We start from the raw sequence: 25,915 nt of genomic DNA, 5'->3' as shown, positions 1-25,915 counted from the left end.
TGTAACTCACAGTATCCCCAGAGCAGCACTGGCATTACCTTGGAACATGTCAGGGAAGCAGACTCTCAGGCCCCATCCCAGACCCACTCAATTAGAACCTGTAGTTTAACAAGATCCCCAGGTGATTCATATACACATTCAAGTTAGCAAAGCTCTAAACTAGGTTCTCATAACCACACACCTTTGTCATTCACAGAAAATGATGAGTGTTGCATCTATGCATTCAACAACTTATTCCATATTGAGCGTTTATTATATGTGCTAAGCACTGTGTTAAGAGCTATAGCTGATCTATTGATCTCAAAGAAATTGTTAAACTATCCCCCTAGGGTCTGCACCTTCAAACACCAAGCTTTTTTTTTTTTCCTAATTTTTAATTTTTATTTTTCTTGAGACAGAGTCTTATTCTGTCACCCAGGCTGGAGTAGAGTGGTGCCATCTTGGCTCACTGCAACCTCCACCTCCCAGGTTCAAGGGATTCTCCTGCTTCAGCCTCCTGAGTAGCTGAGATTACAGGTGTGGGCCACCACACCCAGCTAATTTCTGTATTTTTAAATATAGATGGGGTTTCACCATGTTGGCCAGGCTGGTCTCAAACTCCTGAACTCAGGTGATGCGCCTGCCTTGGCCTCCCAAAGTGCTGGGATTACAGGCACGAGCCACCGTGCCTAGCAGAAGCCCAGCTTTAAAGAACACAATTGTCTCTTCAAAATAGGAAGAAATGTTTGTTCAGGAATATATCTTTAAAATATTCCTCTACCACAAAGCTCAGTTAATTTTTTTTTTAAATTCTAATGGAGTATGAATCCGAGTTACCTAGGATTTAAGTGTTGATTTTTGTTTGTTTGTTTGTTTTTTGGCAGGGGAGTAACCTGTAAAGTTCACCAAGTTTTAGAAGGCAGATTAATTTTTTCTTTTCCAAAACACAGCATTATCATTTTTCTACTAAAAACTCTCCACATTTTGTAGCCATTATAATAACTCCATACTATGGATATACAATTCAATCTTTCCCCTAGTATTGAAAGAAATAATAATATTGTGATGAATACTCCTTATATTCCTATCACAGACTATTTCCTTACATTAACAATGAGCATATAGAATGAGGTTGATTTGAGATCAATTTTCTTTATTATATTATGGTAGTACAACTCTAGGTCCCTAGCTTTTTAAGACTTAAAAAAATCAGGAAAGGGTATTAAACTATACCTTAGTGATATTTGATTGTATGAACAGTAACCCACTCAAACTAGCTTAAAAAAGAAATAGAATACAGGGGAATCTCACAGGCAGGAAATAAAATGAAGTGCAGCTGGGGCTCACTGGAAAGATTTCAGACAGCTGCCCTTTCTAAGCGATATAGTATTTTACTTCTTGCTGGACTATTGCTTTATTCATAAGATTGGACTTCTCACAGCCATAAAAAAGAATGAAATCATGTCCTTTGCAGCAACATGGATGGAGCTGGAGGCCATTATCCTCACAGAAACAGAACACATAAACAGAAAATAAGTATCTCATGTTCTCACTTTTAAGTAGGAGTTAAACAAAAGGTACACATGGACATAAAGATGAGACAATAGACTCTGGGAACTCCAAAAGGGGGTAGGGAGGGAGGAGGGTGAGAGTTGAAAAATTACCTATTGGATACAATGTCCATTGGACATTGTAGGTAGTATGTATTGCATGTATACATGTATGTATGTTACACATAATACCCATGTAAACAAGCAAATGTACCCCCTGAATCTAAAAAAAAAAGTCCCACTTCCCTGGATTGTATTATTGAAACCATGTTTGCAAGAATTATAGGTGAGAAAATTACGACAGTGAGAGAGATCTGACCTAACTGACGCCATCTTGCTTCTAACCTCCAAACTGCGCTTGTTCATTCTTGGGTGTAGGCCAGACTAACTTTGGGAGGAACTTATACAACTTTGAAACAAAGATAACAACCCTTTCCCAAACAAACCCCCTTCTTGCCTGAGGACCAGGCTGCCTTTGTTAAGACTAACAAATTAGCCACAAGATTAGAAATTATGGTTTAGGAGTCATTGTAACCAGAGGCCACAAGATCCTGAACCTCCCTAATTGTTCCTAGGGATAACCTAAGATCAGTGCTTGAGGTTTTCTTCAGAGCCCCATTCTGATGCACCAGCCGGAGCCACCCAGACCCATTTTCCATCTGGCTCAACCAGCTCTGTGATCCCACACAGGAACAGAATTCAGCAAGAACCCACTCGGGCCCCACTATGATTGCATCTCCGACCTGACCAATCAGCACTCACCACCCTGACCCCCAACCTGCCAAATCAGCCTTAAAAAACCCCAGTCTTCAGATTTTCAGGGAGACTAATTTGAGTATTAAATCTCTGTTCACCCGTTTAGCCTAGCTCTGTGTAAATTAAACTCCTTTCTATTGCAACTCCCATTTTGATAAATCAGCTCTATCTGGGCAGTGGGCAAGGAGAACCCATTGGGCGATTACATTATCAGCTACTTGATTTAAATGATGTAATTATATTATTAAAATTATTCTGTTAAAAAAATTAGACTTCTCTGACATTCAGCTACAGGATTATTGACCTCAAAATTCCAGGGCTCATCATCATCAGTGGAACTTTAGGCCAGGAGAATTTAAAAAGTGCAGACGGGGCCAGGAACAGTGACTCACATCTGAAATCCCAACACTTTGGGAGGCTGAGGCAGGAGGACTGCTTGAGCCCATGAGTTCGAGACCAGCCTGGGCAATGTAGTAAGATCCCCATCTCTACAAAATTTTTTTAAAAATTAGCCAGGCATGGTGGTGCACACCTGGAGCCCCAGCTACTCCAGAGGCTGAGGTGGGAGGATCACTTGAGCCCAGGAGGTTGAAGCTGCACTGAGCCCTGATTACCCCACAGCACTCCAGCCCGGGTGACCTAGTGAGACCCTTTCTCAAAATAAACAAACAAAAAATAAGAAACATTATAAAAAAGGAAAGTAGCAGAGGGTAGGTGGGGGGTAGCGGCAACATCAGAAGCTGGGAAGCATAGTCTCAAATCTGCTTGGAGAAAATGCTTAATCATGGTTGTAATCTCTTTCTGCCTGGGATTTTCTTTTTTCTTTTTGAGATGGAGTCTCGCTCTGTTGCTCAGGCTGGAGTGCACTGGCACAATCTTGGCTCACTGCAACCTCTGGCTCCCAGGTTCAAGAGATTCTCCTGCCTCAGCCTCCTGAGTAGCTGGGACTACTTCACTACCACGCCTGGCTAATTTTTGTATTTTTAGTAGAGACAGGGTTTCACCATGTTGGCCAAGCTGGTCTCAAACTCCTGACCTCAGGTGATCCGCCCACCTTGGCCTCCCAAAGTTCTGGGATTACAGGCGTAAGCCACCGCACCCAGCCTGGATTTTCTAATATAAACTATTCTTATATATTTTTACAAGGGATCTTTTTTCTTAAAGAACACACAACCCACCTATATGCCTTCAAAAACTATGGCAAGCACACCAAATAGGTGCTGTGAGTAACTGCTCCATATCTGAAGAAATGTCATGGCTCAACAATCATTTACTGCCACACACGTTCAGAGATAACGGGACTTGGATATTAGTTTAAAGCATTAGGTTTCAATGGCATCTGAGTTCACTTCTTCCTGGCATCCTATCCTGCTCTCAGGCAATGAGCAAACTTTCATTCATTCATTCATTCATTGAGACAGAATCTCACTGTTGTTGGCCCGGGCTGGGGTGCAATGGTGCGATCTCGGCTCACTGCAACCTCTGCCACCTGGATTCCAGCCATTCTCCTGCCTCAGCCTCCCGAGTAGCTGAGATTACAGGTGCCCACCACCACGCCCAGCTAATTTTTATATTTTTTTAGTAGAAACAGGGTTTCACCATGTTGGCCAGGTTGGTCTCGAACTCCTGACCTCAGGTGATCCACCCACCTCGGCCTCCCAAAGTGCCGGATTACAGGCGTGAGCCACCGTGTCCAGCCCAATGAGCAAACTCTTAAGTATTCATACTCAAGGATTTTTATTCAGCTTCTAATCAAACTCTTTAAGGTTCCATGCTCTAACACATAATCTTTCTTCAAAGAAAGTGCCAGACCAGATGACATGCCATGAGGCTACTGTTAATCCTGAATCCTTATCATTTCAGGCAATAACAGTGAGTCAATTTAGAAGCTTTGGTTCATCTTAAATAAACGCAAATGGAAAAGATGCAAGTTTTTAACTCTTTCCCATTCTCTTGAGCTATATATGTTGTCAGTGACCAACAACACAACAAATAGAAAAAAAATTCAAACTCCCAAATGCGATTGTTCATCCAGGGAGGCAATATCTACTCTGACCTCAACAAGTTGATTATTGTCCACTTAAGACCCTGACCTGATAATCTTCTCTATTTTGTATTTCTGAGGTTTCTCTTTTAAGGTGGTTAGGTGCTTTGATCTATTGAACTAACAAAAGCTAATCTTACATATTAATCTCTTTTAAAAAGAACAGATTTGGGCTCTATTTTGAAAGCCAGTCTAAGGCTGGGCACAGTGGCTTATGCCCTAATCCTAGTCTTTTGGGAGGCCAAGGCAGGAGGATCACTTGAGCTCAGGAGTTTGAGACCCCATCTCTATAAAAAGTTTAAAAATTAGCCGGGCACATGCCTATAGTCCCAGCTACTCAGGAGGCTGAGGCAGGAGGATTGCTTGAGCCTAGAAGATGAGGCTTCAGTGAGCCATGATCACAACACTGACTGTACTCCAGCCTGGGTGACAGTGAGAACCTGTCTCCAAAAATAAGAATAAAAATAAAAAACCAGTTTAAACAAAGAAACATGGACATTTGTGACTTTTCTCATATGAGGCACTTATACTTTAGCCAGGATCCAAAAACCTGTTCCATTGCATTTGTGTTATTATATGGAATTACTCTGTATTAAATGTGTAAACTTTTTTTAAAAAAGGAAACTCAATACTATATGTATTTACCTCCTGCCACGTACAATTTGCACTGCAATTTTTTAGCTTCTGAGACTAGTGAAACATTCATTTTTAAACAAAAGAACTTAATTGTTCTTTTAAAATATTTGACACATAGTGGAAAAGCAAGTCAACATCTATGATACTGATGCGTAAGAAAAAGTATAGTATATCACAATGGATTTGGATGATTGTGCTTCATCTTCGTACATATATCTTCATGTTATTAAAAAAGCAAGACAATTGCTATCAGATAAACTTGTTTATTATAGATTTTTCATACACATTTTATGTACCTATTATTACAAAAAAGCTTATAATCTGATGGTAGTAGACTGATTGCTTACTTGAAAATATTAACTTCATACATATCAAAATATACCATCCTCAACTATATAATTGGACTGCAAAACGCTTGCTATGAAGTATGTAAAAAAATAAGCAGTTTATCATACCTTACAACCTTATAAAGGGTTGCTATCTAGTACAAAGATAACATTTATCTTACAACAAAAATTTGATAGTTTTAAAGGTTAGTATTGTGTAGGATATTTTCCAAAAGACTAAAGAGATAACTCAGGTAAAAAGTTAGAAATGTATAAAACACCATCAGACAGGTTTTTAAAAAACAACATATTACAAAATTAGACAATCATCCTTAAAAAAAAAAACTTTTTGCATCAATTTCTTCTGTTCAAAATGACTGACTTAAGTATTTTTAAATATTTCAGAAACACTTCCTCAAAAATTTTCAAGATGATAGCTTTCAGATGTTCCCTCAGTCCCAATGTTGCTCAGATAAATAAATCTCGTGAGAACTTACCACCCACCACAAGCTTTCTGGGGCATGCAACAGTGTCTTTTTTTTTTTTTTTTTTTTTTACAGGCACAGAAACTCATCAATTTTATTTGGATAACAAAGCGTCTCCAAATTATATTGAAAAATAAATCCAAATTAATATCACTCTTGTAAAAAAGTTGAGCACACTTTTCACAAACAATTTATGTAAAAGAGAAGAAAATACACATAATTTTACATAATATCTTAAACTCTTTTATTCCCTACCATAGACATTTTGTCTTTTGTTTTCTTTCAGTTTTCTACAATTTCCAACTTGTACCTGTGTTTAATACTGCTTTAGTGTGCTAAAGACATTAACTGATTGCTTTTCTAAATCTAAGGATTATATACTTTTAGTATAAATATATATCATATATTTTCGTAAAATTTTGACAAAACCAAATAAGCAAGCCTTGTTTTAAGTCCATGCTCCTGCCACTGTTTACAAAATTTGATTTAATGATCAAAAAACTATTGGTTGTCACTATTCTGTTACAACAATCTTCCTTGTGAACTGCCACCCAGTTTTTACATAATAATAACAAGCAATAGAAAAACCAAAGAAATTATGTTAATCTTAGCTCTTCCTTTTGCAAGTTTCTTTTCTTCTTACACCCAGTGCTTAGAAATAGGCACTCCTCAACCAATGTTCACCGAATTCAACTGCTGAAATTGTAACAGTTAAATTATCAACACAACTCTTAATAAATAAACATTCCTTTGGGAAATTGTGGGAAATCAAAACACTTTTAAGTTTATACAAGTATTCATAAACATAAAATATTCTAGTTTATCCTAATGCCCTAGCTCTTATGAGTGCTATAGAGGCAATTAAAAAGGGAAAATTTCTTGAGCAGTTCACATAATGTGGAGAATTTGTTAAAACCGAAAAGCAGTCCAAAATTTTTAAAAGGCATACTAAATATTAGCTATACTCACTATTACATGGTATATAGCAATTTAGTAATTCATAGTACCACATATTTTACTTTAAAAGCAGGTCCCATATTAAGGCCTGCTTTTAAAATTGCCACTAAAAAGAAAATATTCTCAATTTGTATATTTAAACCATTAATTTAGATAACATCTTTTAAAGTCTACAAATTTAACATAGCCAAGAGTTGGTATTTGAGAAAAAAGTTTCAGTACAGGGTGTGAACAATGAAAAATTATAAAGGCATGTAATAAAAACGTTCCATAAAAACAAAGATACCTCAAGCAGGTCCACCTATACCTCTAGTTTAGTTTAGAAACTAATTCAGTATTTTAAGAATCATATAACTTTAAACTTTGCACTAAGCCTAACCTTTTTAAAAAATAGTCAGGGCCACGTGCAGTGCCTCAAGCCTGTAATCCCAGTGCTTTAGGAGGCTGAGGTGGGAGGACTGCTTGAGTCCAGGAGTTCGAGACTGCAGTGAGCTGTGATTACACCACTGCACTCCAGCCTGGGAGAGCAAGAACCTGCCCATTAAAAAACCAAGCAAAAATGGGCAGCTGTGGTGTCTCATACCTGAAATCCCAACACTTTGGGAGGCCAAGACAGGAGGATTGCTTGAGCCCAGGAGTTTGAGGCCAGCCTGGAAGCTACAGCGAGCCCCTGTCTCTATTATGTAAAAAAATAAAAATTTTTTTAAAAAAGAGGTTTTCTTATGTGTACCTGAAGCAAAGTAGTAAGTATATCTTTTCTTCTCCAGGTTGTACAAGAGATGACTATAAACACAAAATTAAAACTCATCTTAGGATCATGGTCCATCCACGAAGCTACTTTAAACTCTGATGATTCCAAGCAAGGAAGCAATATTTGCTTATTCAAAAAGTACTGAATATTCAGAGTAAGCAATATGCTAGATACTGTAACAATTTAAAAATACCAACACACGTGTATTAAAAAGACACTGGCAGGCCGGGTGCGGTGGCTCATGCCTGTAATCCCAGCACTTTAGGAGGCCGAGGCAGGTGCATCACCTGAAGTCAGGAGTTCGAGACCAGCCTGGCCAACATGGTGAAATGCCGTCTCTACTAAAAATACAAAAATTAGCTGGGCATGGTGCCACACACCTGTAATCCCAGCTACTTGGGAGGCTGAGGCAGGAGAATCACTTGAACCTGGGAGGCAGAGGTTGCAGTGAGCCGAGATTGTGCCACTACACTTCAGCCTGGGCAACAGAGCGAGACTCTATCTTAAAAAAAAAAAAAAGAAAGACACTGGCTTCAAATATACAATCTTGTAGAGGAATTAATATACGATTAGAGAACAAGTTTACCACCCTATACCACAAAACACTCTCATGGGTGTCAGTTCTGAATATAAGGTTTGAAATCTCTTAAGCTTTTAAAAATACACATAACATTTAAGGCTTATAAAAAGGTTTATTAACACATTTTATAAAAATGATGCCATGTATCCTCCAGGTTAAGAAATAGTATCACTACTGTGAAGGTGAGTGGTTGCGGGGGAAAAAAAAAGAAAGAATGGCATCACATACCAGCTCCTGTAATATCATAATCCTATCAAGTACGGATTTGCAAAAATTTTCACTTTAGATATGAGGTAATATGTTTTCTCCACACCCTGTCCTCACTTATCAGGTAAAAAGAATTTTACTCCTTTAAGATTAAAAAACAAGCATGCCTTCATTAAAAGAGATTAAAAGAAAAAAATCATCACGTCTTCTTGATTTATAAGTGGCCCCTAAGTCTTCCTTTTATTCTACTGCATTTACAAACTGTTCTTCTTGAAGTTTCAGTTTAAAGTCCTCTCTGATTCCTTCCAGTAACTCTGGTTTAAAAATAACATCCAGTGCCGTCATTGCCAGAGCTTTGGCCGTCCGCAAAGTGTAGAACTGAGCTTCCTGTGACCCTAAAAGGTAGAGAAAATAAAATACCTCCTTACTTATTTAAGCTGTATTTAATTTCACAGGTTAGCTATCCGTATCTCAACTGGCTCTCCAACTGCCCACCACAGTGCAGTATTTACTGAGGTGATGTTATGTAGTGAAATAGTAGGTTAAACAGAAAGGCAGCTACTACCAGAAGAAGAGTGTGTGTGCCAAAACAGTCACATCCAACAACACTTACCAGCAGCTTCAGTGTACTGTTCAGTATGATTCAAGGCATTAGATCCAATGTGAAAATATGGATGAATTCCAGGAACCACAAAAGTAACATTTCCAAAATCCGTAGATCCTTGGAACACACAAAGTAACAAAAGTCTATTTAAGTATATGTGGTTAAGTATTCTGGAGTTATGAAGTCACAGTCCCTGTTAGAAGAGACTCAGAGAAGTGAGCTTCTTGGAGAGTTGTCCGTATGCTCATGCTTTCATGGGCTCACCTTCCACTGAGCCTGCCACCCACTCCCCTGTATCAGTCACATCTCTCATGAAGGTCACTGCAAACCTGCCCTCACCTTGTCTCACGGCTTTTACTGGCCCTCTTGGCCAGCACTCCACACTGCCACCTACTCCCTTTCTTCTCTTCTGTGACACAGCACTTGCATGGCTTCCCTTCTGCCTCTCTGATGGCCCCTTCTTCTGTCTCTCTTGGGGATAGAGCCCCCTCTACCTGACGATGAAATATTAGTTACGGGAGACTCCATTCCAGGCCCCTTTCTCTTCTTACTGCATATTCTTTCTCAAGATTTTGTCCGTATGTATTGCTTCAAATCACCACCAACTCAAATCTCTTCCCAGTCTCTGCTAAGTTCCATGCTCATACATCCAGTTGCCAGTCTGGTATCTTCTCTTGGATGTCTTCAAGGTAGATCAAACTTAACATATCTAAAGTCAAACTCATGATCTTTCTCTTCTACCTCCACTCCACCTATCAACAGTACCTGCCAAATATCTGAGAATCCTAACGCTCTTTGCATCACCATCACCAACACCTGTCCCCAGCCTATGCTATCATTATCTCTTGCCTGAACGAGAAGTTTCCTAATTGGTCTAGCAGCATCTACTCTATTTGCCGTCTTTTTTTTTTCAATCTTCATTCACCTTTCCAACCTGATCTCATACCGCGTTCCCACTACTCTCGATGCCCTAGCCGCTCTAGACACTCACCATGCTCTCCCCGTCACAGGACCCTTGCACATGCTATCCCTGCATCATCTCTGTAACTCTTACTTAACCTTCAAATTCCATCTTAAGCATCATTTCCTCAGCAAAGCCTTACTTACTTCACCTTCCCATAAAGTGAAATTCCTCTAGCATAAGCTCTCACAGAGATGTATTACTCTCCTTTACAGTACTTTTTAATTTTCCATGTATTGGATGATTTGGTTCATGCTTATGTCAGAAACTAAATTATGAGGCTGTATGAGGCAAGAAATAGTATTTGAAATGACTGTGCATCTAGCTTCTCACAGGATTGACACACAGACACTTGTTGAATAAATCACAGTAAAAACAAAGTCTTATGTTCACTCAATGGATATTTACTGAATGTTTATTACACGTCAAACACCATGCAGGCAAAGTGAGACTACACAGTGATTGGTAAGAGAATAAAGGAATATGTGACAAAGAGTAGCTAACATTTATCTGGAATACTACGTTCCAAACACAATCCTAAGTGCTTTGTATGTATTCTCATTAACACTTAGAACAGTTTCCATTTTAAACATGAAGAAACCAAGGCTTATGGGTATTAAATAACATGCCGATAGTCTCACAGCTGCTAGTTATGTGGTAAATGCAGACTGAGGCCAGACTTTGAGGCATAGTAGCCTCTATAGAAGTACTGCTTCAGAAAATATTCACTAAGCACTTAACTGTGCCAGAAACGGCTCCAGACACTGAGGATGCACAGTAATGGGACATCAGTGAACAGGATGGAAAAAGCCTCTCCAGTGTTTAAAGAGTCTAAAGAGTCTGAGTGTAAAAACAAAATAAAACAAAAAAGGATGGACAAAAAAAACCTGTTGCATATTTTAAGATCTTACTTGTGGAACTAGACCCTAGAACCCACAAATCATACCAAAATCACAGCCACTTTATCCTACTGTTTTGTCCATTATATAAAACCCAAACCCGGGGTAGACCAGGCCATGTGTCTTCCCTTCTTCAGCTAGACTGCAGAAACCTGCTAGGGTAAAGAACAGAACCATGCTGAGCTGAGCTCTCATGCTGTCCAGAACAAAAGAAAACATGAAACTCTGATGTCCCTGGACAACTCCTCTCAGTGGCAATTCTCTCTCAATCCCTCAGCCCTACCAGCTCAATGCTCACTGTGTGCTACTTCCTAGAGGGAAAGTCTCTGAACTCCCTGACCTCCTTCCTAAACATTACATCTACTTCTCAAGTATCTTCCCTTAAAAACTATTTTCTTTTCCATATTTCCCTCAAGCTTGTATCCACTCTTTCTATTTTCCTTGAACGCTAACTCTCTTGAAAAAGAATAGTCTTCATTTGCTACTTCCACTATCTCAGCAGTCAATGCCCTGGGTAGAGAAGTGAGACCCAGCATCTGGTACCACTGGTCTTGTACTATTTTCTTCCAGACAATTCATGAATTTCTAATTACTAGAGTCCAGTGGACACTAGACCATATTCATCTTATTCAGTCTCTACAGCACCTGACATGATTTATGCCTCCTTCTCTTCTGTAAGTTTTCTTCTCCCTTGGCTTCCATGACTTCTCCTCTCTCCTGATTGTCTGGCTTTCTCTCTCACCACTTCGTTGACTGCCAATGTCTGATCTCTGGCAATCTTCTTCCTCTATGTATTTGGGCAACCTCATCGACATCTATGTCTTCTATTACCTTTCATATATGGACAACTCCTACATCTCCAAACTAGACATCTTTTTGGGTTCTAGATTTAACAGGTACTGAACAGCTCCACTTAGAAATACTATAAGCACCTCAAGTTTAACATACTAATAATTTAAAACAACCCCCTCTTACCCTAACCTGCTCTTTCTCTTGAACTCCTTATCTTAATGAATGACATTGACACCCCATTTTCACCACCAAGTCCTTTTGGGCCTACTTCAACAACATCTATTTTTAAAACAGATGATACATCTCTAACTTGCAAATATATTAGTAATAATATGCTTTTAAAAGGAAAAAAAAACTAACATAACCCCAAATATGCTTATTTCAATTCTAGCTGTCTGTTGCTCCTCAGAAACTGAAAATGCCCCAGATAACTAAATACTTAGTAACCTGCTTATTGTGATGACTGAGAATGAATTAAAATTCTATATCCTACCTTAGCAACTTACTTAAAAATTAAAACTAACGAAACTTAAACACTAGAAAATATTTAGAATACAGACAAAAATGTAGGTTGACTATTTCTAAAATCAAGTCTGCTCATTTGACATTCTACACTCACTTAAGAGTCCATTAGTATCTTTCCCCTAACCATAAAGTTTGTGAAAATATTAAAAACGTCAGTAGTACCTCCCGACCTCCCAAACCATTAAATACAACCAATTTAACCAAAGATGGTATTTCTCTTCCTCAAATAGCTCAATATATAAAAAAACACTTAATTACCTGAAGGGCCATTCAACATTGTATCTTCTGAAATGAATTCTATTCCTAGCTTTCTTCCATTTTCCATGTAGGCTTTCCATAGGCTCTTATTGGGAAGAACATTGTAATAATCATGTGCTCCACCTTTAATTTCCACCTAATAAAAAATTGCAAAACAAATTTTGAAATAAAAAACTCAAATTCACTATCTAATTTTCAAACCAGTGATTGTTCTCTAATAGGAAGAGGTTTTAAGAGAAGATACTTTCCCTTCCAGATATAAACACTCTCAAATCTCCTACCTTAAAAAAGAAAAAAGATTTATTTTCTATAACAAGGGTTCCTAGGACTCTATCTCTTTTATGTTGTATACACACTAAACCCCACAATGTCACCAAGCTCTATACTAGCTAGCAAGTGTCAACTTCAGTCACCTAGATAGGGTATGAGAAGGGCCCAGAAATTTTTATTTTATTTTTGAGATGGAGTCTCACTCTGTTGCCCAGGCTGGAGTGCAGTGGTGCGATCTTAGCTCACCACAATCTCCGCCTCCCAGGTTCAAGTGATTCTCCTGCCTTAGCCTCCCAAGTAGCTGGGATTACAGGCGCCCGCCACCAAGCCCAGCTAATTGTTTTTGTATTTTAGTAGAGATGGGGTTTTGCCACGTTGACCAGGCTGGTCTCAAACTCCTGACTTCATGTGATCTGCCCGTCTCGGCCTCCCAAAGTGCTGGGATTACAGGCATGAGCCACTGCACCCAGCCTAATTTTTATTTTAACCAGCACCTCAAAGTAATTCTGACATAGGTGACCCAAAAACCACACTCTGAGGAACACTGCTCTAGGATTCAGTCTCCAAAAAAAAGAAATTAAGCTTTACTAATATTCAATATGCAAACTGACACTGACATCACTGGCTGGTGTGAGAGGTAGAAAAGTACTCTGAGGGAAATGTAGAAGATTTACAATGAGGAAGGGTTGACAACAGTCCTCATTTATTAATTTCAGTATATAAAGATATGGAAGCAGCTTTTATGTGCCCAGTTAAGTGGATTTACAGATTCAGTTTTGATTAAATAAAAATTGGCAATATTCCCTCAAACCAATATTAGCAAAAGCCAATCATAAAATGGCAGAGATGACATTTCTTTTATTCTTAGCAACATCTACGGTAGAAATTATGACAACCAAATCAAACCTTACAAGTCAGCCAAAATATAAGAAATTACTAAAAGATTATTTAAAATATAGATTTAGGCCAGGCAAGGTGGCTCACACCTGCAATCCCAGAACTTTGGGAGGCCAAAGCACGAGGATCACTTGAGCCCAGGAGTTTGAGACCAGCCTGGGCAACACAGGGAGATCCTATCTCTACAAAAAACTTCAAAAATAAATAAATTAAATTAAATATAGATTCAAATCCAATAACAACAAACCTTGCCATAAGGGAATACTGTACACCTTGAGATATTGCCTAATGATAATAGTTCACATGCATAAGTATTTCACAAATAAATATTTATAATTACAAATAAACAAGGGAATAAATATTTAGTTTTTACTGCCCTCGGCTATGGACATTTCACAGTTTTCATTCACTATACCCATCTTCTCTAGTGGCATATGAGAATACATCTTTGCTCCTACATCTGTCCATATGTTTATCAATTAACTACAACACAACACGAGCTTCTATATTCTTATCTTTGCTGACTATATTCCCTAAGAACTGTCAGTCTCTGTCTTTCCCATGCATATCTGAAAGTATGATCACCCTTCAAAGCTCAGTTCAGGTCTACAGTCTTCCACAAAACCTTCCTCCAAGGTTAACAGCCCCAGACCACTCTTTCCCACCTCTGATCCTCACAACACATTCCACACTATTCTCAGGACACGTAACATATGCTTTCTGAGAATTACTGCTACTGTGAGATACTGCTACTATGTGAATCAATCATACATCTCTAGACTAATAAGAACAGAAAAAAATAAGGCAATATAAATGAAGGCTGGGCTCTAAACCCTTCAGAAACATTATCTCACTTAATTCTCACAAGAATCCTAAGATAGATTGTTATTATCTCCATTTTTCAAGCAAGAAAATGGAGAGCCAAAGACACTAAACATTTCTAAAGGTTACAGAATTAGCTAGGCTGAGAGTTATGGGTCAAGATCTTGTCTCTCCAACTAGACTACAGGCTCCCTCTAGGGCAAGATTCTTATCTTGTATAATTCTAAAACTCACTCCACTTTACACAGTACATGATTTTAAATACTAACTTTATAGTTCAAATCAACAAAACCAGTCAGTGTGGTGGCTCACACCTGTAATTCCAGCACTTTGGGAGGCTGAGGTGGGTGGATCACGAGGTCAGGAGTTTGAGACCAGCCTGGCCAACATGATGAAACCTCGTCTCTACCAAAGATACAAAAAAATAGCCGGGTGTGGAGGTAGGTGCCTGTAATCCCAGCTACTCAGGAGGCTGAGGCAGGAGAATTGTTTGAACCTGGGAGGCGGAGGTTGCAGTGAGCTGAGATTGCACCATTGCACTCCAGCCTGGGTGACAGGGCAAGACTCCGCCTCAAAAAAAAAAAAGAAAAAAAAAATTAGCCAGGTGTGGTGGCAAGCGCCTGTAGTCCCAGCTACTTGGAAGGCTGAGGCATAAGAATCGCTTGAACCCAGGAGGCAGAGGAGGTTGCGTTGAGCCAAAATTGCACCACTGCGCTCCAGCCTGGGCAATAGAGCAAGACTTTGTCTCAAAAAAAACCAAAGAAACAGAAACAAATCAATAAAACCTCTTAACTAACTTCTGTGTCTATTTTATCTTCCATTCCAGCAAGCCATAGTATTTATATCACTACTATACACACCGTAACTTCAAAAATAGCTTTCGCTGGCTGGGCGAGGTGGTTCATACCTATAATCCCAGCACTTTAGAAGGCCGAGGTGGGTGGATCACTTGAGCTCAGGAGTTTGAGACCAGCCTGGGCAACATGGTGAGACCCTGTCTCCACAAAAACATACAAAAAATTAGCCACATGTGGTGGTGCGTGCCTGTAGTCCCAGCTACTCAGCTGGCTGAGGTGGGAGGCAGAGGTGAGAGGATTGCTTCAGCCTGGAAGGTGGAGGTTGTAGTGAGCCAAGATCGTGCCACTGCACTCCAGCCTGGGCAATAGAGTGACACCCTGTCCCCCCACCAAAAAAAAAAAAAAAAAAATTTTTTTTTGCTGATTTTGCCATAAACTTTCCTTTATAGAAACTACATATAGCAATTCTAAAAGTATAGCTGCCAACAAGGAAGAATATAACTTGTAAAAAGGCAGGGATTCTAGCATAGAAGTATCAGAATTATTCTAATTACCATATAAGTAAGATGAACTGTCATCTTCCCTATTGCAAGCACTGAGGAATGAAACGTGTAAAAATTAAAGACTTTCACATTAACTATTCAGCCAATTCATTTTGCATATTCAACATGTCACCAAATAAGAGAGTCAAGTTAGATTTCAATCTAACAGCGCTAGCCCACATATATACCTCTGATTGTAACTTAGATTAACTTTTAAAAGTTCTTACTGTGCACCCTGAAGCCAAAGCTGCAGCTCTGAAGCAATCTTCTGCCTTTTTGGTCAAAACTTGAAGTTCTTTCATTGAGGGTGCACGGAAGTAATAGATTAATTCAGAATAAGAGGGAATGATATTGGGTTTTACACCACCATTTTTTATTATACCTATAAAAAGAACCAAATTACTAGAATTAAGCTTGGTGACCATTTCTTTAAGCTTAAATACACCCATTAAGTTTTTCAGCCAATATGTTCATAAAGAAAAATAATTTAAACTCACTAGCTCCACCAATATACCAATCAAAGATTTTGTTATGTTGTACAACTGAAATTTCTTTACACAGGGTGATATTTTTTGGCTGATAAGAAAAAATAATTATCCATATGCACTTCATTCAAAAGAATTTATATAATGTTAAGAAATTATGATCCAGACTATAATGAAACTTAGAAATTATATAACCACAAAAAAATTTAGTAACATCTTAAGCTTTCTGGAAAAGATTTTACCATACCCCAACCATGGTATGAGGTTCTATAATTACCCTCATACCTCAGGAATCCCATGAGCATTTTAAATGGCATTCAGCTCTAGGAAAAATAATTTTCATGCCAAGAAAAAAACCAATGCAGGTCAAAGATCACTAAGTATTATCAACTGTCAAAACAAATGTATTTATTTGGAATTATAAAGAATTTTTATTCATTCGAAGTAATAACTAAAATAGATACAAAAAATCCAATGTCATATGACCTACTTTAAAAAAATATTTCTACACATTCCTGTTTGTTCCTTTTAAAGAAACTAAAGCAGGAAAACTGGTAAAAGTACAATTACAAATTGACCTCAGGCTATAGCAAAATCAGGTAAAGAATAGATATTAAAATATAACAATTTCCTAAATCATAAGGAAATAAATTAAAAAACAAATGTGTGCCTTCAAGACAGTACTTTATGACTGCATTTATATTATGGTGATATATATATATAATTTTAAAAGACACTATTCAGGACCAGGCTTGGTGGCTCATACCTGTAATCCCAGCACTTTGGGAGGCTGAGGTGGGCAGATCACTTGAGGCCAGGAGTTTGAGACCAGCCTGGCCAACATAGCAAGACCCCGTCTCTGCAAAAAATACAAATATTAGCTGGGTTTGGTGGTGCTTGCCTGCCTGTAATCCCAGCTATTTGGGAGGCTGAAGCAGGAGCATCACTTGAACCCAGGAAGCAGAAGTTGCAGTGAGCTGAGATTGCACCACTGCACTCCAGCCTGGGCAACAGAGCAAGACTGTCTCAAAAACAAAAAATCACACAAAAAGATATTACTCAGGACTAACAGCACTTAAATAAAACTAGCAGTTATTATACCTTTTTTTAATTGACAAAATTTGGTTATCATTAAGAAATAATGAGGACAACTGGAAAATCAAGATCCAATTTTCAAACACCCACCAAAAGAACACAGCTCCTTACATAAAACCTTTATCTTTGATACTCAAAGATGACATTCCATTTATGTACAATAATCAAAACTGTCTTTCTACCCCTATATAGACAAACATCTTAGTATCCTGTCACATGAATTTCTGAAAATATGCTTAAAAATCAGAATATTCATATGAAGTACAAAAATATTTCCAAATTTTTAAAAATTGAATATTAAATAATTATACTGCACTGAACTATAGCAAGCACCATCTATTATAGAAGGTATCTGACATTCATACCATGAACTCTCCAGGTTGGTTTCATTTGCTGTCTGAACACAGACAGATTGTTATAGGCCAGCACAGCAGCATCTAATGCATTTAATCCTTCCCAGGGATAAGAAGCAGAATGAGATGCTTTTCCATAGTATTTCACAGTCACACTAGGAAATAAAAAATCATTTGAAATTACTTTTGTTATTATTGCTAAAGTAAGAAAATCCAGGTAGTCAGAATTACCCAACTACTATTCAAAATTAATTCACATTGCTGGACTTTTGATTTGCAAATTATTTGTAGTAATAACGCTGCAATTTATTTATGTTAGTTATAGTTTATTATTAGGTAACATAGTGCTTGACACAAAGAAAGCATTCCCAAAAAAGAGAGAAAAAGAGAAAAGATTAAATGTATACACAATCTAATGCAAACAGGCAATATGATATCAGGTGCTGAAATTACAAAAAAAAAAAATGGATCCTGTATGTTTTTACACAGCATTGTGATGATTTTATTATCAAAAGTCTGTAAAAAATCAGAAATTCTGTCTTAAGAGGTGGAAGGTCAGGAAAGACAGAAAGGAGTTACTATTTGAAGTGGGTTAAGACAACCTCTGAAAATCAGATTATATTCAATGTTATCACAAGATACCCTAGTATTAAAGCAGTTGTTCCTGACCAATATCCAATATTTTATTATGTTCCAAAATGCCTACATCACTAATATTTTCCATTTTAATAAACTGTTAAGTTCTCACACCAGTCTAACTGCTCTAATACAATTAAAAAAAAAAGATTAGAGAAAGGATTGCATGTTGAATAGTTACTTATAAAGCTCTGTGATTGACGTGCTTTGATAACACTTTTTAAGCCTGATTAATAATACCCACATTTAGGTGATTAGAAAACCAATCTGGACTTATTTTAATGGGTTAGATTCAGGAGTCCTTAGAATGCTTATGATATTTCTTCTCAACTGATTCCAGACATTCTATTAGCAGGACAAAAATCAAGTAAAAACATCAAACACGTATTAGATTTCAGGATACTGTATTGTTATTTCCTTGATATATATCTTATCACCATGACCTTGAAATGAATTTTTTTTTTTTGGTACTCATCTCGCTCTGTCACCCTGGCTGGAGTGCAGTGGTGTGATCACAGCTCACTGCAGTCACCACCTCCCAAGTTCAAGCAATCCTCCTCTGCCTCAGCTTCCCACAGATGAATAGCTGAGACCACAGGAGTGCTCCATGCCCAGTTAATTTTTTATTTTTTTTGTAGAGACAGGGTCTCACCATGTTGCCCAGGCTGGTCATGAACTCCTGGGCTCAAGAGACTCTCCTGCCTTGACGTCCCTAAGAGCTGTGATTACAGGTGTGAGCCACCTGGCCTGGCAAAACTGGAATTTCATCACAACTGGTGATAAATATTATAAAAATGAAAAGGATTATATGGAATTATTTTCAAGACATACTATTTAATTTTAAAAAGCCAGAACAATATATTGAGTGGAATACTTGAGGAAAACCTTCTTTCACAATTTAATTTATACAGGATTCTATTTATGTCCCATAAGTACACCAAAAACACTCTGAAAAGGATACATACCTCTAGAAAAAGGACTGGATTTGGGAAAGGTGGTCAGCAGGATTGCTTTATCTTATTCATTAGAAATTTGTGGTTGGGCCTGGCGGCTCATGCCTGTAATTCCAGCACTTTGGGAGGCCAAGGCGGGTGGATCACTTGAGGTCAGGAGTTCAAGACCAGCCTGGCCAACATGGTGACCCTGTCTCTACTAAAAATACAAAAATTAGCTGGGTGTGGTGGTGCTCGCCTGTAATCCCAGGTCCATGGGAGGCTGAGGCAGGAGAATCCCTTGAACCCAGAGGCAGAGGCTGCAGTGAGCTGAGATTGCGCCACTGTACTCTAGCCTGGGTGACAAAGCGAGACTCTCTCTCTCTCGAAAAAAAAGAATTTTTAAGAAAAGTGGATTAGTAATTAAAAAAAAAAAAGAATTCTTGATCTTGTTCTCTTTTTTTTTTCTTTTTTTTTTTTGAGATGGAGCTTCACTTGTCGGGTGGCCAGGCTGGAGTGCAATGGCACGATCTTGGCTCACTGCAACCTCCGCCTCCCAGGTTCAAGCAATTCTCCTGGCTCAGCCTCCCAAGTAGCTGGGATTACAGGTGCCCACCACCATGCCTGGCTAATTTTTGTATTTTTAGTAGAGATGGGGTTTTGCCAAGTTGGCCAGGCTGGTCTCGAACTCCTAACCTCAGGTGATCCACCTGCCTTGGCCTCCCAAAGTGCTGGGATTACAGGTGTGAGCCACTGCACCTGACCTCTCTTTTCTATCTTAAAAGATGACCAATGAAGGCCAGGTGTGATGGCTCATGCCTGCAACCCCAGCACTTTGGGAGGCCGACGTGGGTGAATCACTTGAGGTTAGGAGTTCAAGACCAGCCTGACCAACAAGGTGAAACCCTGTCTCTACTAAAAATATGAAAATTAGCTGGGCGTGGTGGCGCACGCCTGTAATCCCAGCTACTCAGGAGGCTGAGGAAGGAGAATCACTTGAACCTGGGATGCGGAGGTTGCAGTGAGCCAAGATCGTGCCACTGCACTCCAGTCTGAGCAATTGAGTGAGACTCAGCCTCAAAAAAAAAAAAAAAAAAAAAAGATGATCAATGAGAAAGCTAAGAAGGCAGATACTAGGAGAAGGCCTGGGGTCAAGTGTGCTGACTTCAGAACCAAGACCACGAAGCCTAACCTTAAGTCCCAGAAGGGTAATGAGCTGCAGAGCCTGCCTGCATATGCAGGCCCCTTCTAGTCAAAGGCAAGGGCAGAGATTTCTAATCCCCAGTGTTTTCTAGAGATGGACTAGTTTACCACCACCCTTGAAACCAAAGTTCAAAGATCCCTCCTACTGTCACAGTACCAATTTCCAGTGATAAGAAGGAAGATACCCTAATAGTTAAAGTGATCACCCTTTGAAAACAGGGCCTGGTAAGGTGCTAAGAGGTGGGATACCCGGGTACAATCTAGAAGCACTGCTGTGATGGTTCTGCTATCACTCCCTCGGTACCAAGCTACTTCTGAGGAAAACACATGGTTTTGCTGAAGCAGCTGAGCACTGGCTCCTTGTGCCTGGACCATTAACTACTATAGTTACTACTATGGTTGAAATTTCTGGTATAAAAAATCCAAACCACTTCAATGATGTGTGCTCCTAGGTACTAAAAAGTGAGTTCTTCAACATAAAGAAAGACAAATAAAAGGTTTCAGCACCAGACAATCGGAAAAGCACAGAATGAGAAGTTCCACAAAAACCATAGCTACTCATGTTCCATATTCTCTCTCAGGACATAATTTATCCTCCTTGCAAAGAACTCAAATTAAAGTAAATAAAATGAATAAGTGTGTTTTCTTCCCATATCTAACAGAACGATCTCTCGCAAATCTATTCAGTTGCAAAGACAATTTCATATGAAAGGACAGATGTTTTCCAGACACCAGATTATTGACAGTTCAAGAGAACTTAATTGTCAACATGTTTGTTATTCCTATGGTTTCTAAGTGCTACTATTTTAATACTCCAATTATGAACACCATAATGAATCTCAATTAGAAGAGGCTTGCCAAATGTCACTCCACAGATCAAGACATCTTGTCATTGTCTTTCAATTTACTTCTTAAATATACAAATGTGGAGTTTTCGTCTCTGGTTTAGACATAAAAGTATTCTATAGGCTGTGTTCCCCTAAGAAGTTTATCTTCAACTTATTTACTCACTCATGTTCAGCCATATCTGGTAGATAAGCAGCATTCTCTTGTGATGGATGGGCCATAAAAACAACATCAAGATTTGTAAAAGCCCCTGCTTCAATTAAATCAATTTTGCCACCACCATCTTCTTCTGCAGGGGTTCCCAGGACAACTACCTAGAAGGAAATACTCATGTCAGGGAAAAACAACAAAATCCTCATAGGAATATATCAAACAGGTTCACCTGCATATGTATTCACAATCTACATTAAAGTCCTTAACCTATTAAGACAGGTTTTGTTCTATGACGCTTACACGATGGGCATCAACAAATGGTGCTAAATTAATCACAAAATGTACGTTGTTATACCAACTTGGTGCAAAGTATGTACTAAAGACACTATAAAAAGCTTTTCCCAATTTTACAAGTCAACTAATGGCAAAGATAAAAAAAAATACTACAAGTTTAGTTCCTCAAAATTTGTTAGGATTTGTTTCAAAAAGGTTCCTCTCGACTAAGCCTTTCAGTGTATGTATATAATTATTCTTAAGTACTTTACGAGTCAGGAACTTTCTGTTAACTTACTACTTATCCTCACAACAACCCTGTGAGGTAGGTGGGTGATCTCTATCATCATTTTACAGGGGGTGTTTTTGAGGAATTGAGTGAAGTGTCTTGCCCCAGGTCACAGAGCAAGTTTTCAGGCAGAATTAGGATTAGATGTCCTGATCTTCTGGCCTAAACTCTGATTCCTTACTGGGCTACCTACTTTAAAAGTCTGAACTCATTAATCCTTTATGAAGAACATTAAACAAGTCTTAATGCCACAGTTAGAAACAGCCAACTATTACACAAACTTACTAATTCGATTCCACCAGTTCAACCAGGCAGATTTATTGGTCACCAAACACCTAATTAAACAAAAGAGAACTTTACAGAATAAACATTTTACTTTGATATTTAAGCTTAACTGCTTCAAACAATTTTAAAAATCAAAATAAACAACAAATGTATTTTCAAGATCATGTATAAGAACACAATGAAACAAGCTGGAAAAGTCTTGGCTTGCAAAGGAAATCAACTTAAATTCCATTTTCAGATAATTAATAACTTAACCTTGCTAAAATTGAGAACAACCATTTGAAGTTAGAAGAGTGGGCCGGGAGCGGTGACTCATGCCTGTAATCCTAGCACTGTGGGAGGCCGAGGTGGGCGAATCACCCGAGGTCCGGAGTTCGATACCAGCCTGGCCAACATGGCGAAATCCTGTCTCTACTAAAAAATGCAAAAATTAGCTGGGCGTGGTGGCACGCACCTGTAATCCCAGCTCAGGAGGCTGAAGCACGAGGATCGCCTGAACCCGGGAGGCGGAGGTTGTAGTGAGCCGAGACAGGACCACTGCACTCGGCCTGGGCGACAGAATGAGACTGTCTCAAAAAAAAAAAAAAAAAGTGTACATTTCTCAAACTTTAGCTTTTTTTGGCGGTTCTACAGTGCTCAAACTCTGACATGAAGCCGCCGCTTTTTTTTTTTTTTTTTTTTTTTTTAAGAGGAGGCCTCGCTCTGTTGCCCAGCGATGGAGTGCAGTGGCGCGATGTCGGCTCACTGCAACCTCTGCCTCCTGGGTTCAAGTGATTCTCCTGCCTCAGCCTCCCAACTAGCTGGGATTACAGGCGTGAGCCACCAGGCCCAGCTAATTTTTAATATATTTTAGTAGAGACAGGGGTTTCACCATGTTGGCCAGGTGGGTCTCGAACTCCAGACCTCAACTGATCCGCCCACCGCTCTTCATTCTTGACCCTTAACTCATTAAATACGATATGTCTCTCGCTGACTACTCAGAACCTTTCAAAAACTTGGTTGAAGCGAAATCTCTCCAGTGTTTGTGACATGGCAAAGCATGCTTCCCCCAACCCAAACAAAAACCTAACAAATGCAAAAACGAGCCTCCAGAGACAGAAAAAAGAAGGCAGCTAAAGTGAAAAAGCCACAAAAGATGTAATGTTAGGATAAAAGAGGAAGGTTACTGACACTGGGGGAAATGAACTAAAGAGTATGAAAATAAAACATTTGTTTTCCCCTTAACTGAATGACGATTGAATCTTAGCTCATAGTGTAGAATATACCATCTGGAAAAGCAGAGTAACACAGGATTAAACTTGCCCTACGACAAACATAAACGACATTTCCCTGTTTAAAGAGTCGAGGTATTTCTTAAAATCATAAAACAAAAAAATTAAGACTTAAGGATGAACTCATCTACGTGTAATGCTCATTCACTTCCCCTTTATTTGTATACTTCTAGGGGTCTGGTGGTTCTAGCGACTGAAAATTCCTATCCAAATACCAGTGACTTGAATCACATTTTCTAGGACTGCCACAAACAAAAGATTTATTTGGAGACGAATAAAAAGGGGCCGTAGGATTCCCTACAAAAAGTTATGTCCTCCTGAGATTGATAGCACAACCTTGTCAGCAAATTGCTGTTGCCTCTCTCAGTTACCAAAAATAACCCGTAACAAACACCAGGCTTGGATGTAAGTTCTTTCCTAAGGGAACAACTCAGCAGAGCTGTTTGTAACTAGAGAGGAGGAAACAATAATCTGCAAGATGTCGCCAGGTCGGCAACGCGAACTGACTTTGACTAGGGGTTCAGCTCTGCTCCTGCGCCGAGGCGAGGCCCGCAGGTTTAGCGCGGTCCCGCACACACCTGCCCCGGGCGGGAGGGCACCGAGGCGCGCGGGACGCACGAGAGTCCCGCCCTTCCCGGGTCGCCCCCGACCCGGGCAGTCGGATAGGGTCCCGCACCCGGGCCCCACCTCACCTTCACGGGCGGAGGCGGCCTGGGGAGGCCCTCTAAGGCCCCCCTCACGCCCAGCGCGGCCGCCGCCCCGACCTCGGCGATGAGGTTGTGGCCGCAGGCGTGGCCGATGCCGGGCAGCGCGTCGTACTCGCAGAGGAAGCCCAGGTGCAGCGGGCGTGGCGTGGCGCTCGGCGCCCGGGCCTCCGACGGCTCCCACTCGGCGCGGAAGGCCGTGGGCAGCTGGTAGTGCGGCTGCACTGCCCAGGAGGCCGCGGGCGGCTCCCGCTCGAAGAAGTGCGTCAGCACGCGGTGGGCATGGTGCTCCTCGTAGGCCAGCTCGGGCTGGCTCCAGATCGCGCGGCTCAGGGCCCCCAGCCGCTCGGCCGCCTCGTCGATGCACTCCGCCGAGCGCAGCTTCAGTAGCTCCAGCTCGGAGCGGCCATTGCACGCGCCCCCTTCCACGGGCCGCTCCCCTCCGGGCCTCATGCTGCCCAAGCCCGCTGCCCTCTGCGCCCTCTCGCTCCCTGGCTCGGCCGCAGGTAGCGACCGCCCGCGCACGCGCCCAGAGGCCTCCAGGACCCCGGCGGAGCGCGCACGCCGGCCACACAGCTCCCAGGGCACCGCCCCCAGTCCCGGGGCCGCCCCCGGCGCCCCGCGGGAAACGCTGGCGGCCGCTCTTACCCTACCAGGCGCTCTGCCCCGCCGTGGGGTTTTGGGGGTGCTGTGGAGAAGGCAGGGCTCGGGACTCTTCCACCTCCTTGGCTGCTCTGGCCTTTGAGTTATGCTCTAAGATTATCGATTACTTTTCCGTTGTTGCTTATTTCCCACAGCAGCAGAATGAGAACGGTTATTAGTTAATAGCCATCAGAGACAGACCAAGTGGAACACAGTCCTCGGAAAAACGCCACTCTGTAGCATTAGTAATTAAAACCTCACAAGGTTTGTATTTCCTGAAGGAGGCCGTCAGTGTCAATGCTGTACTAACGACGGTACTGTACGTAAGTTTCGGTACTGCCCCCACTTTCTTCTCCTTGACGTTGTATTACTAAAAGCTGCAGCTACTCTCTACAGTTTTCTCATTGGTTACTACTGTCTGGAACAGCAGCTAGATTATGCAGTAAGCTCTTGGTATGTATTAGCTATTATATAATAATTTATTTGAATAGAGTAGAACTAAAAATTTGAAATGAGTTAAAACCAAAGAGTTAAAAGATTTATGGTAGTAAATATTCATACTGTTTTGTTGATTTGGACAGTTGTCTTGAACAGCTTTGAAAGGGAACATATGACAGGTTTCGTTTATAATTTTAATTGATGCTGAACTCCACTAACATGATATGTGCAGCTGGTGTTACATTATAACTGAGTTTTTTAATTACCCAGTGAAGAAATTCAAGATGTCATGCTCTTGTTTTTCTCCAGAGTGAAGCACAAAGTCTGAAAAACTGTTGTTGACGGTATGCCTATTAATAACACTGTAGATGTTTATATTCTGAGGTTTTCCACATATTAAAAGCTTCTATCAGCTCTTCATACCCTATCATCTTTCCTTAATTTGTCTCAACTATGTTAAGTGGGACACAATATATTAATGTGATAAACCAAATGAATATTTTGAAAATAAGTCTAAGGGAAGCTAACATGCACGAAGACTATCAACTACTGTTTTTACTACTCTATATGCTAATAATACCAGAGTAAATGTCACATTCCAATCGCGTCTGAAAACTTCCTTTCTCAGTTAACACTCCAACAAAAACTCAGCTCTAAAAACAACAAATGTGT

General features: G+C 40.0%; 1 protein-coding gene across 2 annotated transcripts; it reads right to left on the bottom strand.

Moving 5' to 3' along the window:
* Positions 1–5,211: 5,211 nt before the first annotated feature.
* Positions 5,212–25,294, bottom strand: PM20D2 (peptidase M20 domain containing 2). 2 transcript variants are annotated; one of them, XM_019028830.4, is made up of 7 exons: positions 24,152–25,271; positions 21,354–21,502; positions 17,584–17,726; positions 15,866–16,020; positions 12,311–12,446; positions 8,885–8,992; positions 5,212–8,666 (listed from the first exon to the last, which is right to left on the bottom strand). In XM_019028830.4, exons 1-7 carry the CDS (start codon positions 24,614–24,616, stop codon positions 8,512–8,514), a joined length of 1,311 nt encoding a protein of 436 aa, XP_018884375.2. In that variant the 5' UTR covers positions 24,617–25,271; the 3' UTR covers positions 5,212–8,511. The 2 variants fall into 2 exon arrangements, with proteins under 2 accessions (XP_018884375.2, XP_055247144.1); XM_055391169.2 differs by lacking the exons at positions 5,212–8,666; positions 8,885–8,992 and adding an exon at positions 9,011–9,369 and having other exon boundaries at positions 24,152–25,294.
* Between the last annotated feature and the right edge of the window lie 621 nt (positions 25,295–25,915).

Source organism: Gorilla gorilla, chromosome 5, assembly GCF_029281585.2.
Source record: "Gorilla gorilla gorilla isolate KB3781 chromosome 5, NHGRI_mGorGor1-v2.1_pri, whole genome shotgun sequence".
NCBI lineage: Eukaryota > Metazoa > Chordata > Mammalia > Primates > Hominidae > Gorilla > Gorilla gorilla.
Note: the sequence above shows the minus strand (reverse complement) of the source record. Positions and strands in the feature narration are given on the sequence as shown.

Excerpts from the sequence above, each read along its gene's own strand:
- PM20D2 (XM_019028830.4), bottom strand. The coding sequence starts at position 24,616 with ATGAGGCCCGGAGGGGAGCGGCCCGTGGAAGGGGGCGCGTGCAATGGC. Across the intron at positions 12,447-15,865 it reads CTTTGGCTTCAGGGTGCACA|GTGGAAATTAAAGGTGGAGC; the intron begins GTAAGAACTTTT and ends ATTTTTTATTAG. Across the intron at positions 8,993-12,310 it reads AATGTTGAATGGCCCTTCAG|GATCTACGGATTTTGGAAAT; the intron begins GTAATTAAGTGT and ends GTGTGTTCCAAG.